Here is a 14,237-nt window from a genome sequence, read left to right on the forward strand (position 1 = left end):
GCTGGGGAACTCCGATGGTGGACCTATTTGCAACCAGAAGGAATGCAAAGGTAACAGCGTTTTATTCCCTGAACCCTCAGGAGAACCCGGCAGGGGTAGATGCCCTCTCTGTCGTGGAGCAGGGGTCTGCTGTATGCCTTTCCCCCTCTGGCTTTGGTGCCGAGAGTCCTCAGGAAGATATGCGAGGACAGAGCTCGAGTGATCTTAGTGGTTCCCTTCTGGCCCGGAAGAAGCTGGTTCCCTCTCCTAAGGAAGCTGGCAGTAGACAATCCTTACCATCTTCCAGAATTAAAGGACTTACTCTCTCAGGGTCCGGTCCTTCATCAGAACCCAGAGAATCTGCAGTTGACCGCGTGGATCCTGAGCGGCAGATCCTAAAAGCTAGAGGCCTGTCAGAGGGTGTAATTTCTATCCTACTAGCAAGTAGAAAACCAGTGACTTCAATGATATATCTTAAGATCTGGAAAAAATTCTGCAGCTTTTGTGGAGATACAACAATCGATGTTGATTGCCCTAACATACCTAAAATTCTTGATTTCTTACAGCAGGGATTCAGGAAAGGGCTTAAACCAAGTACCTTAAGGGTCCAGATATCAGCCCTTAGCGTGTTTTATGATACTTCCCTTGCTGCCCACCCTTGGATTGCTCGGTTTTCTAAGGCAGTTATGAGATTAAGACCCCTAATCAGGAAAATTATCCCTCCTTGGGACCTTAACTTAGTCCTTAATGAGTTATGTAAGGAGCCCTTTGATATAAAGAAAGATATAAACATTACCAATCTTTCCCTAAAAACAGTTTTCTTGGTATCCATCACATCGGCCAAAAGGTTGGGGGAACTTCAGGCCCTGTCCATCCAGAACCCTTATCTACAGGTATTCGATGATAGGCTGGTTTTAAAACTTGACCCAGGGTTCCTTCCCAAGGTTGCTTCAGTTTCAAATATAAACCAGGAAGTGGTACTTCCATCTTTTTGCCAGTTCCCTAGGAACCAGAAAGAGTATTTCTTCCATAACCTAGATGTCAGAGAAACGGTACTTAAATACTTGGATCGGACTAGGGCCTGGAGGCAAGATAGTAATCTCTTCATCCTTTACGGGGGCCCTAATAGGGGGAAAAAAGCCTCAAAATCCACCATAGCCAGATGGATTAGATCTGCTATTAGCGTAGCCTATCAGGCACAGGGAAAGGATCCCCCAGAGGGCCTAAAAGCTCACTCATCTAGGGCTATGTCCGCATCTTGGGCAGAAAAAGGGGGGCCTCGGTAGATCAAATTTGCAGAGCAGCATCTTGGTCTAATATTAGCACCTTTTCAAAACACTACAAATTAGACGTAGTCTCTTCCCAATTAGCTTTTGGCAGGAAGGTGCTTCAAGCGGTAGTCCCACCCTAAAACAGGAAGGTTCCTTTGGTACTTCTCCATGGTGCTGTCAGGTGGTGACCTGGAAAACGGTAATTAGTCTTACCGATAATTGTATTTCCAGGAATCCATCCTGACCGCACGGACAGTTCCCTCCCTAATGTAAATATGTGATATACTTATGTGAAGTAACATTTGTATTAAACTTGTTATGTTCGAAATAAATTTTCTGTTTGCATCCATCCAGATGTGTTACTTTGGAAGATCACTGAAGGGTGGAAGGGGGAGGGTCCTTTTAAACTCTCGTGGTTTCCTGTCCCACTATGGATAAGAAGGACGTCCTCCATGGTGCTGTCAGGATGGATTCCTGGAAATACAATTATCGGTAAGACTAATTACCGTTTTTATTTATTTCATTATTTTCCCTACCTATGGGGGTGATAAGGGGGGCTTTATTTACTATTATTTTTATTTTGATCACTGTGATAGGTTATATCACAGTGATCAAAATGTACCCGGAATGAATCGGCTGGCAGATTCGGCTGGCGCACTGCGCATGCGCCCGCCATTTTGGAAGATGGCGGCGCCCATCGCTGAAGACGGAAGGACACCGGGACTTGATAAGTATGGGGGGGTTTGATCGGACAGTGGGGAGGGGGCGGGTGGGAGAGGAGGGCAGCGGAGCACAGAACGGAGGGGAGGAAGGACTTGGGGTATGTGTCCACGTTCAGGATTGCCTCAGGATTTGGTCAGGATTTTATGCAGGTAAAATCTTGACCAAATCTGCACCTGAGGTCACTGGCAGGTCACATGCGTTGTCCTTGTGGTGTTTCAGCAATGCAAGGACATGCTGCGTTCTTAAAAGACGCGCCGCATGTGCGTTTTTGCGGGTATGCCGCATGCGTCTTTTACTGCATAGTGGAGACGGGATTTCATGAAATCCCCTCCACTATGCTGTAACATCTGGACTCTGCGTTTTTGACACTGCGGCTCAATGCAGCGTCAAAAACGCAGCGTTTCCTGAACGTGGAAGGGGGCAGATCGCGGTCTCCAGCCATGGCCGATGATATTACAGCATCGGCCATGGCTGGATTGTAATATTTCACCAAGTTTCATAGGTGAAATATTACAAATTGCTCTGATTGGCTGTTTCACTTTCAACAGCCAATCAGAGCGATCTTAGCCACACCCCCTGCGCTGAAGTACCACTCCCCCTGTCCCTGCAGGTCGGGTGAAATTGGAGTTAACCCTTTCACCCTATCTGCAGGGACGCGATCCCTCCATGACACCACATAGGCGTCACAGGTCGGATTGGCACCGACTTTCATGACGCCTACGTGGCGTCACAGGTCGGGAAGGGGTTAAGGGGTGACAAAAAGTTTCCCAAACAGCTACAATTAAGGGCAGACACCAGGAAAAATGGCATCAATTGACCCACAGTACAAATTTGCAAATGGCACAGCAACAGTCAGCCATGGGCCATGCATAAGGTATCAGGCTCTGGCCCAGCAGTTACAGCTTGGAATGGAAGTTTTAATGAGGACTTGGTGGTTAAGGAAGCATTGTAAGCCTTCTTAACTGAGAGCCCTCACACCTCATGTAATACATCCAATTTTTTTTTTTTTTACCCTTCGCCACGACAGCACCCCACATGAGAGGGATCCGCCCATAGGAACAGGAAACCTACAGAATAAAAGGAGGCGGTCCCCTCTCCTCAGTTTAGGTTTCCTGTTTCTATGGGAACCCGAAGTACCTGCAGTCCAAGAGGATTCCTGGGCCATGCACCCGCCTGCGTCGGTCTCTGTGGGAACGGCAGGGGCTGCGGTACCAGAGGCAGCGGCGGGGGAGCCACTGTTTGCAGCCTCCCCCGTCTGATCGTCGCCATGGTCCGGGTTCGGTGCCGCTGGTCCGCCCGGATCCATGAGGACGCGCGCGCTCAGTGGCCGGCTTCTTATCCAGCAGCCGCCGCATGGTAAGGAGGAGCGGCGCGTCTAACCCGGAAGTCGCTGGCGCACTTCCGGGTTGGGTCCGGGGAGGCAGGAGATTCGGCGCCAGATTTAAAAGTGCAGCACTAGCGTCGGCCGGTGTGTGTAAGTATGGCTTCACCGGCCGATGTAGCGCACTTATCTGCAACAGAGCAGTCTCCCAGTAAGGAGACAAGCGCCAGGAGCAGCACCAAAAGTGGAGACCAATCCCAGGAAAAGCGATCTGCCTCCAAACAAAGGTCTTTCAGCTAAGAATCCGCCTCCAGAACCGGTACCTGTCAGCTTCACTGGGTGAGTTTTAAAAGAGTCTCTTCCCATATGCTGATATATGTTCCTCCTATATCCCCTTCCTCTAGACTAAGAAAAGGACACATAAAACCAAACACAGAGAATGTGCCTTATGTTTGCAACCCCTCCCGGACTCATATACTAAGAGATTGTGTGCAGACTGCATCATATTGACCTTACGACAAGAAAGCGTAATGACTCCGTCTGACGTTAGAGCCATAATTCGCAAAGAGATGCAGGGTCTGGCGCATACAAGTAGCACCAGTACCCGTGAGCCTAGCAGGTCCCGATCTCCAGTAAGCTCGGAGTCAGAGGTAGTACAAAAATCCTCTGATGAAGAGGAGTCCCAGCCAAGTTCATCGGAATATGAAGGAGGGCTTTGTCTACCAAATAGTAGTGTAGACAGTTTAATTAAAGCCATCAGGAGCACGATGGGGTGCCCAGATGAGAAGGGAAAGAAGTCAGCGCAGGACAACATACAAGAGGATTCTTACCATCCTCTGCTAAAAGGCGCTACCCCTTCAGTGATGAAGAACTTAATTCCTGGCAAAAGATACCAAAAGTTGATGCTGCAGTGGCTTCAACTTCTAAACAGTCGGTCTTGCCTGTGGAGGATTCAGGGACTCTAACTGATCCGTTAGACCGGAAAGCAGAAGCCTTACTTAAAAGGTCATGGGAGGCTAATACGGGGGCATTCAGACCAGCCATCTCTAGCACCTGTACTGCAAGGTCACTGCTAGTATGGACGGAGCAGCTGGAGGAACAAATTAGAAGTGGAGCTTCGAGAAATACAATTCTGTCGAAAATCCCTCTAATGAAAGATGCAGTAGCATTTCTAGCCGATGCGTCGGTGGATTCGCTACGCCTAACAGCCAGGTCAGCCGGCCTAGTAAACACAGCCCGGCGAGCACTCTGGTTGAAAAATTGGAAAGGGGACGCACAGGCCAAGGAAAAACTTTGTGCGATCCCCTGCCAGGGTGAGTTCCTATTTGGGAAAACTCTGGACGAGCTCTTAAATAAGGCAGGAGAGCGGAAGAAAGGCTTCCCTAACCAGTACCTTCCCTCTTACAGGAGAGCTTTCAGGAGACGCCCCTTCACCAGGAACAAACCTACTGAACAAAGGGAGCGCTGGGAGGCAAAGGATCCAAAACAAAGAGGTGCTCTGTTTTCCGGATCCTATAACCAAAAACGTAATAAGTACCGTTAATTATGAAGTGGGCGGTAGATTGAAATATTTCTTTTCTAAATGGAAATTGATAACATCTAGTCCTTGGATTCTGGACATTATTGGGAACGGTTTTAAATTAGAATTTGATAGGATCCCTTGTGATTCTTTTATTGTAACATCTCCGAGAGGTCAACAACAACAAGAAGCTCTGGAATCAGAGATCCTGTCGCTTCTATCTAAAAAAGTATTGATAGAGGTTCCCCGAGATCAAGAAGGGAGGGGGTTCTATTCCCCTTTATTCTTGATCAATAAACCAGATGGTTCATTCAGAACCATCATAAACCTCAAAAAACTAAATTCCTTTTTACGTAACCACACTTTCAAAATGGAATCCATTAGTTCTACCATCAAGCTTTTGTTCCCTAGGTGTGTCATGGCCGGGATAGACCTAAAAGATGCTTACTATCACCTTCCTATACATGCCGAACACCAGCAGTATCTAAGAGTAGCGGTCATCCTGGAGGGACAGGTTCGTCACTTCCAATATGTAGCAATGCCATTTGGGCTTTCTATGGCCCCCCGCATTTTTACAAAAGTGATGTTAGAGGTAATGGCTCATCTACGCCAACGGGACACTTTAATAATACCCTACCTGGATGACTTTTTAGTGATAGGGAATTCTGTGGCTCAATGTAAATTGCGGTTGTCTAACACAATCTCATCCCTGCAGGAGTTGGGTTGGATTATCAACTTCGAAAAGTCCAGACTGAATCCAGACACTACTCAAATGTTTCTAGGGATCCAGCTAGACTCCGTAAGTCAAAAAAGCTTCCTCCCGCATTCAAAGAAAAGAACTATACAGTCAAAGGTGTCAGAAGCAATAAAAAACCCCTACATGACACTAAGAAAGGCTATGTCCTTACTAGGATCATTGTCCTCATGTATCCCGGCTGTACCATGGGCTCAATTCCATACCCGCCAATTACAGTACGAAGTACTGTCAGCCCAGGGACGGGAAGGACACCTAGAGAGTAAACTAACTCTCTAGAGATGTCATAGAATCTCTATCCTGGTGGCTAGATATGGGACACCTTTCAGGGGGTGTACCGTGGATCGTAGATCCATCCAAAATAATTACTACAGACGCCAGCCCTACGGGATGGGGTGCACATATGGAGGATGACATAGTCCAGGATACCTGGAATCAGTCAGAATCATCATGTTCGTCAAATTGGAAAGAATTAACAGCAGTAGGGAAAGCCTTAAATTATTTTCTTCCACAGATTCAAGGAGCAGATGTAAGAGTTTTCTCAGACAACTCCACCACAGTGGCCTATGTAAACCGTCAGGGCGGTACACGGTCAGGAAGTCTGATGACCATCGCAGGGGAGATCTTCCAGTTTGCAGAGACTCATCTTGCGTCCCTAACAGCCCTACACATCAGAGGAATAGAGAATACCAAAGCGGACTACCTCAGTCGAAACAGGCTGCGCCAGGGAGAATGGTCCTTAAACAGAACCGTGTTCAGACTAATAACAAGAGCATGGGGAGTGCCTCAGATAGATCTATTTGCCACAAGAGGCAACAGACAGGTAGAAAGATTCGCTTCCCTGAACTCCATGGATCATCCAGACATGCTGGACTCCCTACATCATCCTTGGAACTTCAAACTGGCTTACGCCTTTCCTCCAATGTCTCTAATTCCGCTAGTGATCAGGAAGATCAGGAGGGAACGTGCAAGGGTGATCCTCATTGCACCCTTCTGGCCAAAGAGGCCGTGGTTTTCCTGCCTCCAAAGCATGTGTCTATGCGATCCATGGATTCTTCCATTGGACAGGGAACTACTGTTCCAAGGGCCGTTTTTCCACCCGCAAGTGAAAGGGCTTCACTTGACGGCGTGGAACTTGAGCGGCAGTTATTAAACTCAAGGGGTTTTTCAGAACAGCTAGTAAACACCCTGCTACTAAGTAGAAAAAGATCTACCACCCTGATATATAGCAGGGTATGGAAAAAATTCTTAGACTTTCATACAATACCATTCACTAAACAGGTTCCGATAACACCTATTCTAGAGTTCCTACAAAAAGGTAGAGAATTAGGACTATCAGTGAACACCTTAAGAGTCCAGATATCAGCGTTAGGAGCCCTATATGGATATAATATAGCCGCTGATAGATGGATCTCCAGATTCATTAAGTCTTGTGAACGAAGTAACCCGGTACATATTCCCCGTCTACCTCCGTGGGATTTAAATCTAGTGCTAGAAGCCTTAACCAGCTCCCCATTTGAGCCTCTAGATTCTATACCTCTAAATGTCCTCACATATAAAGTAGCCCTCTTAGTAGCCCTGACCTCAGCCAGACGTGTTAGCGACATCCAGGCCCTATCAGTAGACCCACCATTCTTACTGATCTTCCATGATCGAATAGTCCTAAAACCAGACCCCTCATACCTCCCTAAGGTAGCATCCACCTACCACAGGTCACAGGAAATATTTCTCCCTTCCTTTTTTGATTCTCCTGTAACCCCTGAACAACATAAGTTCCACACCTTAGATGTCAGAAGAGCCATCCTGACTTATATAGAAAGGTGTCAGACATGGAGGGGAGAGTAGGGCTCTGTTTATCTCCTTTCAGGGCCACAAGAAAGGACATGGGGTCACGAGAGCTACCATATCTCGGTGGATCAGAGATGCTATCTGCTTGGCCTATACATCGAAAGGCGAGATTCCTCCAGTGGGTATAAAAGCGCACTCAACACGAGCCATGGCTTCCTCCTGGGCGGAACAAGCGGATGTCCCGATTCATTTAATATGTAAGGCCGCAACTTGGTCTACACCTTCTACCTTTTACAACCATTATAGACTTGATCTATCTTCATCTTCTGATTTGACCTTTGGTAGAGCTGTTCTTAGTACAGTAATCCCACCCGAATAATGACTCTCTGAAAGTCTCTCATGTGGGGTGCTGTCGTGGCGAAGAGTAAAAAGCCGGATTACTCACCGGTAATGCTCTTTTAATGAGTCCACGACAGCACCGATTTACAACCCTCCCTGATTATGCACAGTTCTTTCTTTAAATTCACAAATAATGGTTGTATAGAGTTTTTAAGATATTTTGCTGAATAAGAATTAATACTAAAGCTTTTGCGGTTCCCTTTTTATACTCTGTAAACTAAACTGAGGAGGAGAGGGGACCGCCTCCTTTTATTCTGTAGGTTTCCTGTTCCTATGGGCGGATCCCTCTCTCTCATGTGGGGTGCTGTCGTGGACTCATTAAAAGAGCATTACCGGTGAGTAATCCGGCTTTTTCCGGCCACACTCAGATGGCACAAACATCAGTTTTATAGACTACTATTGGTAGAAAAATGTAAGGAAAGTAACACAGGTAGTTGAGAAAGTGTGTATGTAGGCCTGCCTGTCTGAGAGTTCTACTTACACGGGCAACTCCCCAGACGGAGACCCAATTTGGAGTCTCAACATTTCAAAAAATAATTGTCACACACCACTAAAGTGGCATCAATTTCCACAGAGACAAAATATATAATAGGCCCCTGACACACCTTCTACAACAGGCAACCCACCACATGAAGACCCACTTGGAGTCTCCACATTTCAAAAAAGTGTTTGTAACATCAGCAGCAGTAGCAACAGCAGGCACATAAGACGCCGCAAAGATGATACAGACTGCAATAACGCAAGATCAATACATGACACTAAAAGCGACACTATCGCCTAGTCTGCCCAATCTGCGACTGGGGTGCTAAAGTAAACGAAGATCCATGGCTTGTTCATTTTAATGAAAGTTAGGCGGCCTACACTTTCAAGGGACAGCCAGATGCGCTTATTCATCAGGACACTATCAGCAGCACTGAAGACCTGTTCTGAGCGCACGCTGGCTGCCGGGCATGACAAAAACTCTAAGGCGTGACAGGCAAGCTCAGGCCACTTTTGCATTTCTGAAGACCAAAATGTAAAAGGGTCCAACTCCCCCCACACCCCCGTATTGATTTTGAGCTCTAGATACTCCTGTACCATCCTCTCCAGGGGTTCATAATGTATCAGACTTGTACTCTGCACTGCTGGTACACGGGCTGGTCTAATAAATGTGTTAAATGACTCACATAAATCGCTTATGCCACTTACACTGCTGCTGCTAATGTTTTGGCTATGAAGCCTTGACGTTCCCGGGGTAGGACGTCTACATCTGGGATGCACACTGTGTGCCTCACTGCTGTCTTGAAAACCACTCTTAAGATTGTCTACAAGTGCATTTTGATACTCCAGCATGTGCGCATCCCTTTCCAGGTGGGAAGCATCTGGCTAAATTTACTCTTGTTCCGTGGCTCTAAGGCTATGTGCACACGTTGCGGATTAGGCTTAGGAATTTCTGGTGCGGATTCTGTCTCTCCTGGCAGAAAACGCACCTGCAGTTTTTTGTGCGGTTCCGCAGCGTTTTTTTGTGCGTTTTTGCTGCGGTTTTCTTGCGGATTTGCTGCGTTTTTTACCCCTACGGTTTTCTATATTGGAATGGGTACAAAAACGCTGCAGATTCACAAAAAAGAAGTGACATGCTACTTCTTTTAAACCGCAGCGTTTCTGCAGCGGATTTTCCGCAAAGTGTGCACAGCAGTTTTTTTTTCTCATTGATTTATATTGTACTGTAAATCAATTGCGGATCTGCAGCGTTTCTGCACTGCAAAAAACGCTGCGGATCCGCAGAGAATCCGCAATGTGTGCACATACCCTAACAGAGTGGCAACCCAGTAGGCAGCACTAATTATAACCCTAGGAATACAGGTATTGTGTTCAAGATAGTGTAGCAAGAAGGCGCTCATGGGTCGGGCACTTCAATGTGATCCAAGTCCATGCTGTGTTGGCGGCAGGTTAACACTCAAGGTTGCTTCCTCCGTCCCCTCTCACCAACCACGGGAAAACAGAGAGCGAATCATTATCCTCTTCATCTCCTGACTGTTGCACGTCCATCGCCTCCTCATCTTCAATTTGTTACTCGGTTCCTGCATCTTTGCTAACAGTTCGTCTGGTACCATGAGCTCCACTGGATCGCTGTAAGCCACCCTTCTTATGGCACCCGCCTGTGTGAAGATAGTCCACAAATTTGAGATATTTTTATCTCTTCTGCATCTTCCTCTGCTTCCAACTCTTCCTCTGGGACCAACACCTCACGCTATTCAAAATGTGATCCCGCATGTAGATTACTGGAATAGTGATGCTAATGACTGCATTGTCAGCACCAACCATCTTAGTAGCCATTTAAAAACTGCAGATGGGTGCAGAGGTCCTTCACCTGTGCCCACTCCGCAAGCGTGATTTGCAACATGTCCGGACTGCATTGGCCCAGGCTATGCAAAAGGACATAGTGCACCAGGGCTTGTCGCTGCTGCCACAGCAACATGTGCAGAGTGGAATTTCACTGCATTGGAACATCGCTAATCAAACAGTTAACTGGTAGGCTGAAAGACCTCTGTAGCGATGCAAGTCGAATATCTGTGGGGTGCGATCAGCGAAAGTGAGCACACAGTGAGTGCTTCCTGCAGCAGCGCATCGTGGCAGAGAAATTGCTGTACCACCAGGTTGAGGCCTTGAGCCATGCAAGGCATGTGTATGAGGTTACAACGGCATAGGGCCACCACAAGGTGTGCACTGTTATTGCACACAGCCTTCCCTTGTTCCAGGTGTAGTGGAGACAGCCATTACTCTAACTCGGCCTGGATACCGGTCCACAACTCTTGAGCTGTGCGACTGTAATCTCCAAGGCATATTAATTTAAACACACTGCCTGATTGCGGTGAGCCATGGCTGCGCAGTACGGAGGTGGGGGAAATTCTATCTGCATTGTTGGAACGATTAAGGGACAGATTGAGGGCATAGGTGGAGGCCCTAGAGGAGGTGGACGAGGCAGAAGCAGCGAATGAACTGTTAGATACAGAGGTTTGTCCCGCAAGCCTTGGGGATTCAAAGACTTGTGGAGCAGCCCCTTGACCGCCTGCCCCCCACAGACACCAATCGCCCAGTGCCCAGTCAGTGAGATGTAACGCCCCTGCCCATGTTTGCTCATCCAGGTATCATTGGTGAAATGCACCCTGGCAGACACAGATTTTTTCAGAGAACGGGTGATGTTGTCGGTGACATGCTGGTGTAGCACAGGCACAGCTTTCTTTGAGAAGTAATGGTGACTGGGCAACTGGTACTGAGAGACTGCGAAACCATCTGTATCCACCAGGTGGAAAGGCAGCATGTCCGTGGCCAACAGATCAGAGAAGGTGGAGTTCAAGCTCCTACCTTTGCCATGTGTAGGAGGAAACATTCTTTTACGTAATCACAACTGCGGGACCGAGAGCTGGCTGCTGTGCTGAGAGACGGAAGTACGGAGAACAGGACTAACTGTTGGACTGTGAGTGAGGTGCAGGTGAAGATGTTATGGTGGATTGAGGAAGATGTGTTGTGCTAGGTGACACAAAAATCAGCAGTCATGTCTATTTCCGTAACAGCTGACCGGCTCTCACCCACCCCCGACTGTGGTGGGTAAATAGTTGTAGTTTCTGCGGCTGGAGACCTGTGTGTGAACACTTGGAATGGTGAATGAGGAGGAAGAAGCAGTAGATAGGGTTGATGGGATAGCTGGTGGTTGGCGAGGTGCGCTAGTCCGTATTTTGGCGCAGTGAGATTCTCACACTAAGGCATCTTGATCCCGCATGTGCTAATTCATGCATGTAGTTGTCAAATTATTGCAATTTTTGTGTCTACTGAGTTTTTTTTGCAAATTTGACAGATAATGTGTGTTGGGTTTTTCTTTGCAGTCTCAAAAAACACCCAGACTAGGCAACCCTTGCTGACCCTGCGAACTGCACATTTGCGACCGCTGCTGGCCACAGGCAGAGTTGGGGCTGAGGATGCAGTGCACCAGGGCTCTGGTGTCTGTGTGGGAAGCCGCAACGTAACCTCATCTTCCTCCTCCTCCACCTCCTCTGTGAAGCTACTCAGCTGCATACCTCTGGGTTCACACCAAAGTGGGATTTATAACCTCATCGTCATCCTCTCTGTTTTCTCTCTCCTCACCCTGAGAGTCACCCTCTTCCTCTTACGGCCCTGATACCACAGCACAGTCCACGTGTGCCTCTGGTATCTGAATCTCATCAGGATCACCTCCACCCGTGGTGGTTAATGTCTGGTGATGAGGGTCTGGATTCTGCTCAGATCCAACATGAAAACATTTCGGGCATTGGTGCAGATTCTATCCTCTGGATTCTGTGATTCGTTGTAGCAGACCTATGATGCCCATGGAATACAATGTGTGAACAGTTCTTCAGAATGGCCCATTGAGGTTCCCCACAGTTGGGCATTTGTACATTTTTCACGCGAGGGGAAAAAAGGGTGATTGGGGTGCCACCTCTGAGGATTGTACTGCGTGTGATGTTAAGGTGGAGGAAGAGGAGGAGAGGCTATTTGATGCAGCACTTGCCATCCACTCAAGCATATGCTCTTTCTGAGCCTCATTTGCAAGGCGTACCGCTGTGCGACTGCAGAAGAAAGTCGAGTAGGTCGGCCAGTAACACATGTTCTCAGTTGTCTTTGGATAGGACGAGACTGTGTTTGTTCAGTTGAGCTTTCATTTACAATAACACCTAACCCACGTACAATTCGAACACCAAGCCTATTCCACCTTCCACCACAACCTGGCTTATTCCCCACTCATGTTGTAGGTAGCCGTCCCCTCTTGTATCCTGCTGTTTCACCACCTTAGGCCCACAGCCCTCAGTCACCTGTCACTAAATGAAAAATCAATACTTATTTTCTTAGATAATGTGTCTGAACAAGACTGTTATGCCTAACGTTTTTTAAGTGGAACTCTGGCCTTCTGATTTCCCACTGAAACACCGTTTTAGCACAAGCGATTAGGAGTAGTTAATGGGGCTTCCGGAAACTGACACACAGTTTTTTCACAATCTATTTCGATGCTGGAAGATCGATTTCACACAGGATAAGTTCACTTTCAGTACCAGAACTAGCGCAGGAGCGACCTCTCTACACTGTGAAACTGAGAAAATGGTGCCAGCAAAACAAGATGTCTAACAAAAATAAGAATGAGTGGCGCTGAATACTATAGGGTTAATTTGAAACTGCAGCGACTACAACAATCACCACCTTGGATTGTATTACTCGGAGCTAAACAACATATATATATGCAAAAAATAGCATATATGCAAAAAGGATAGCGCTCATATTTTAAATCTTTTACAAACCATTGTGTGGCAAGATGATTATATATTTGGTACCTTAGATATTGCCTCTCTGTATACTGTAATTGAGCATAATAAAGGATGTGAGGCGGCCAAATATTTTTTTAATAAATACTCCAGGGTTCCCAGTGAACAAATTGACTTTTTGGGGGAATGCATGCACTTTATTTTAACACATTATTTTATGTATAAGGAGGACTACTACTCCCAGCGGTGGGGCACCGCTATGGGGACCAGGTTCGCGCCTAGTTCTGCTAATCTTTATGTTGGAAAATGGGAAGAAACCTTCATATATCCTGAGGGCTTCCTACGCGCGAACCTGGTCCTCTGGCGACGCTTCATTGATTATGTTGTTTTTATTTGGTCAGGTGGCCAAGAATCTTTAAACAAATTTTTAATTGATTTAAAGAAAAATGAATTCTTTTTAAATTTTAATGCAAATACCAGTACTTGTGAAATCAATTTTTTGGATTTAAAAATGTTTATCGAAGAAGGGACTATTCAAACATGCACTTTTAATAAACCTACCGATACTAACAGTTTCATTCCCCTAAACAGTTGCCATCTCCCTCAGTGGCTATTAAATATCCCTAAGAGCCAATTCATAAGACTGCATAGAAATTGTTCTAGACCCCAAGATTTAGATAGAGAGGCTGAAACATTAACCAAAAAATTTTTGGAAAAAGGGTATGATGAAGAATTTTTGAGGGGTGTCAGGAGAATCGCTTTTTCTAAACCCCGCCAGGAGCTCGTCAATCCGCCAGTTAAAATAAAGGATAATTTTGATACTATTCCTATTATAACACAATTTAACGCTAATGCAAATATATTGCCGAAAATAGTAAAAAAATACTGGCATATACTCAAGGATGACAAGGTTCTTGGGGAAAAAATGCCTGAACATCCCCGTTTTGTGTACAGAAAAAAACTGATTTTGGGCAATTTAACTTCCCCTACCGTTCAAAACAAATCCTGTTCAACACAAATTACACTTTCGCAGGACATTTTAAAAGGTCTTTTTCCGTGCCAAAAATGTATTATGTGCCAACAAGCTAAGACCAGTAAAAAAACAAAGATCATGAAAGACGATACTGAGTTTCCAATTAAAGAATTTATTACTTGTTCCACGACAGGGGTTATCTACACTATAACCTGTCCGTGTAAAAAGGTGTATGTGGGG

At 46.4% G+C, this 14,237-nt stretch overlaps 1 protein-coding gene across 1 annotated transcript; it reads left to right on the forward strand.

Annotated features, from left to right (window-relative positions):
- The first annotated feature begins 4,968 nt into the window (after positions 1–4,968).
- Positions 4,969–6,720, forward strand: LOC143817568 (uncharacterized). The gene is made up of 2 exons (XM_077299061.1): positions 4,969–5,612; positions 6,082–6,720. Exons 1-2 carry the CDS (start codon positions 5,184–5,186, stop codon positions 6,718–6,720), a joined length of 1,068 nt encoding a protein of 355 aa, XP_077155176.1. The 5' UTR covers positions 4,969–5,183.
- The last annotated feature ends 7,517 nt before the right edge of the window (positions 6,721–14,237 follow it).

Source organism: Ranitomeya variabilis, chromosome 3 (genome assembly GCF_051348905.1).
Source record: "Ranitomeya variabilis isolate aRanVar5 chromosome 3, aRanVar5.hap1, whole genome shotgun sequence".
Taxonomy (NCBI): Eukaryota; Metazoa; Chordata; class Amphibia; order Anura; family Dendrobatidae; genus Ranitomeya; species Ranitomeya variabilis.

Coding starts and splice junctions, on each gene's coding strand:
- LOC143817568 (XM_077299061.1), top strand. CDS start 5,184: ATGGAATCCATTAGTTCTACCATCAAGCTTTTGTTCCCTAGGTGTGTC. Junction 5,613..6,081: donor TAGGGATCCAGCTAGACTCC/GTAAGTCAAAAA, acceptor TTTCTTCCACAG/ATTCAAGGAGCAGATGTAAG.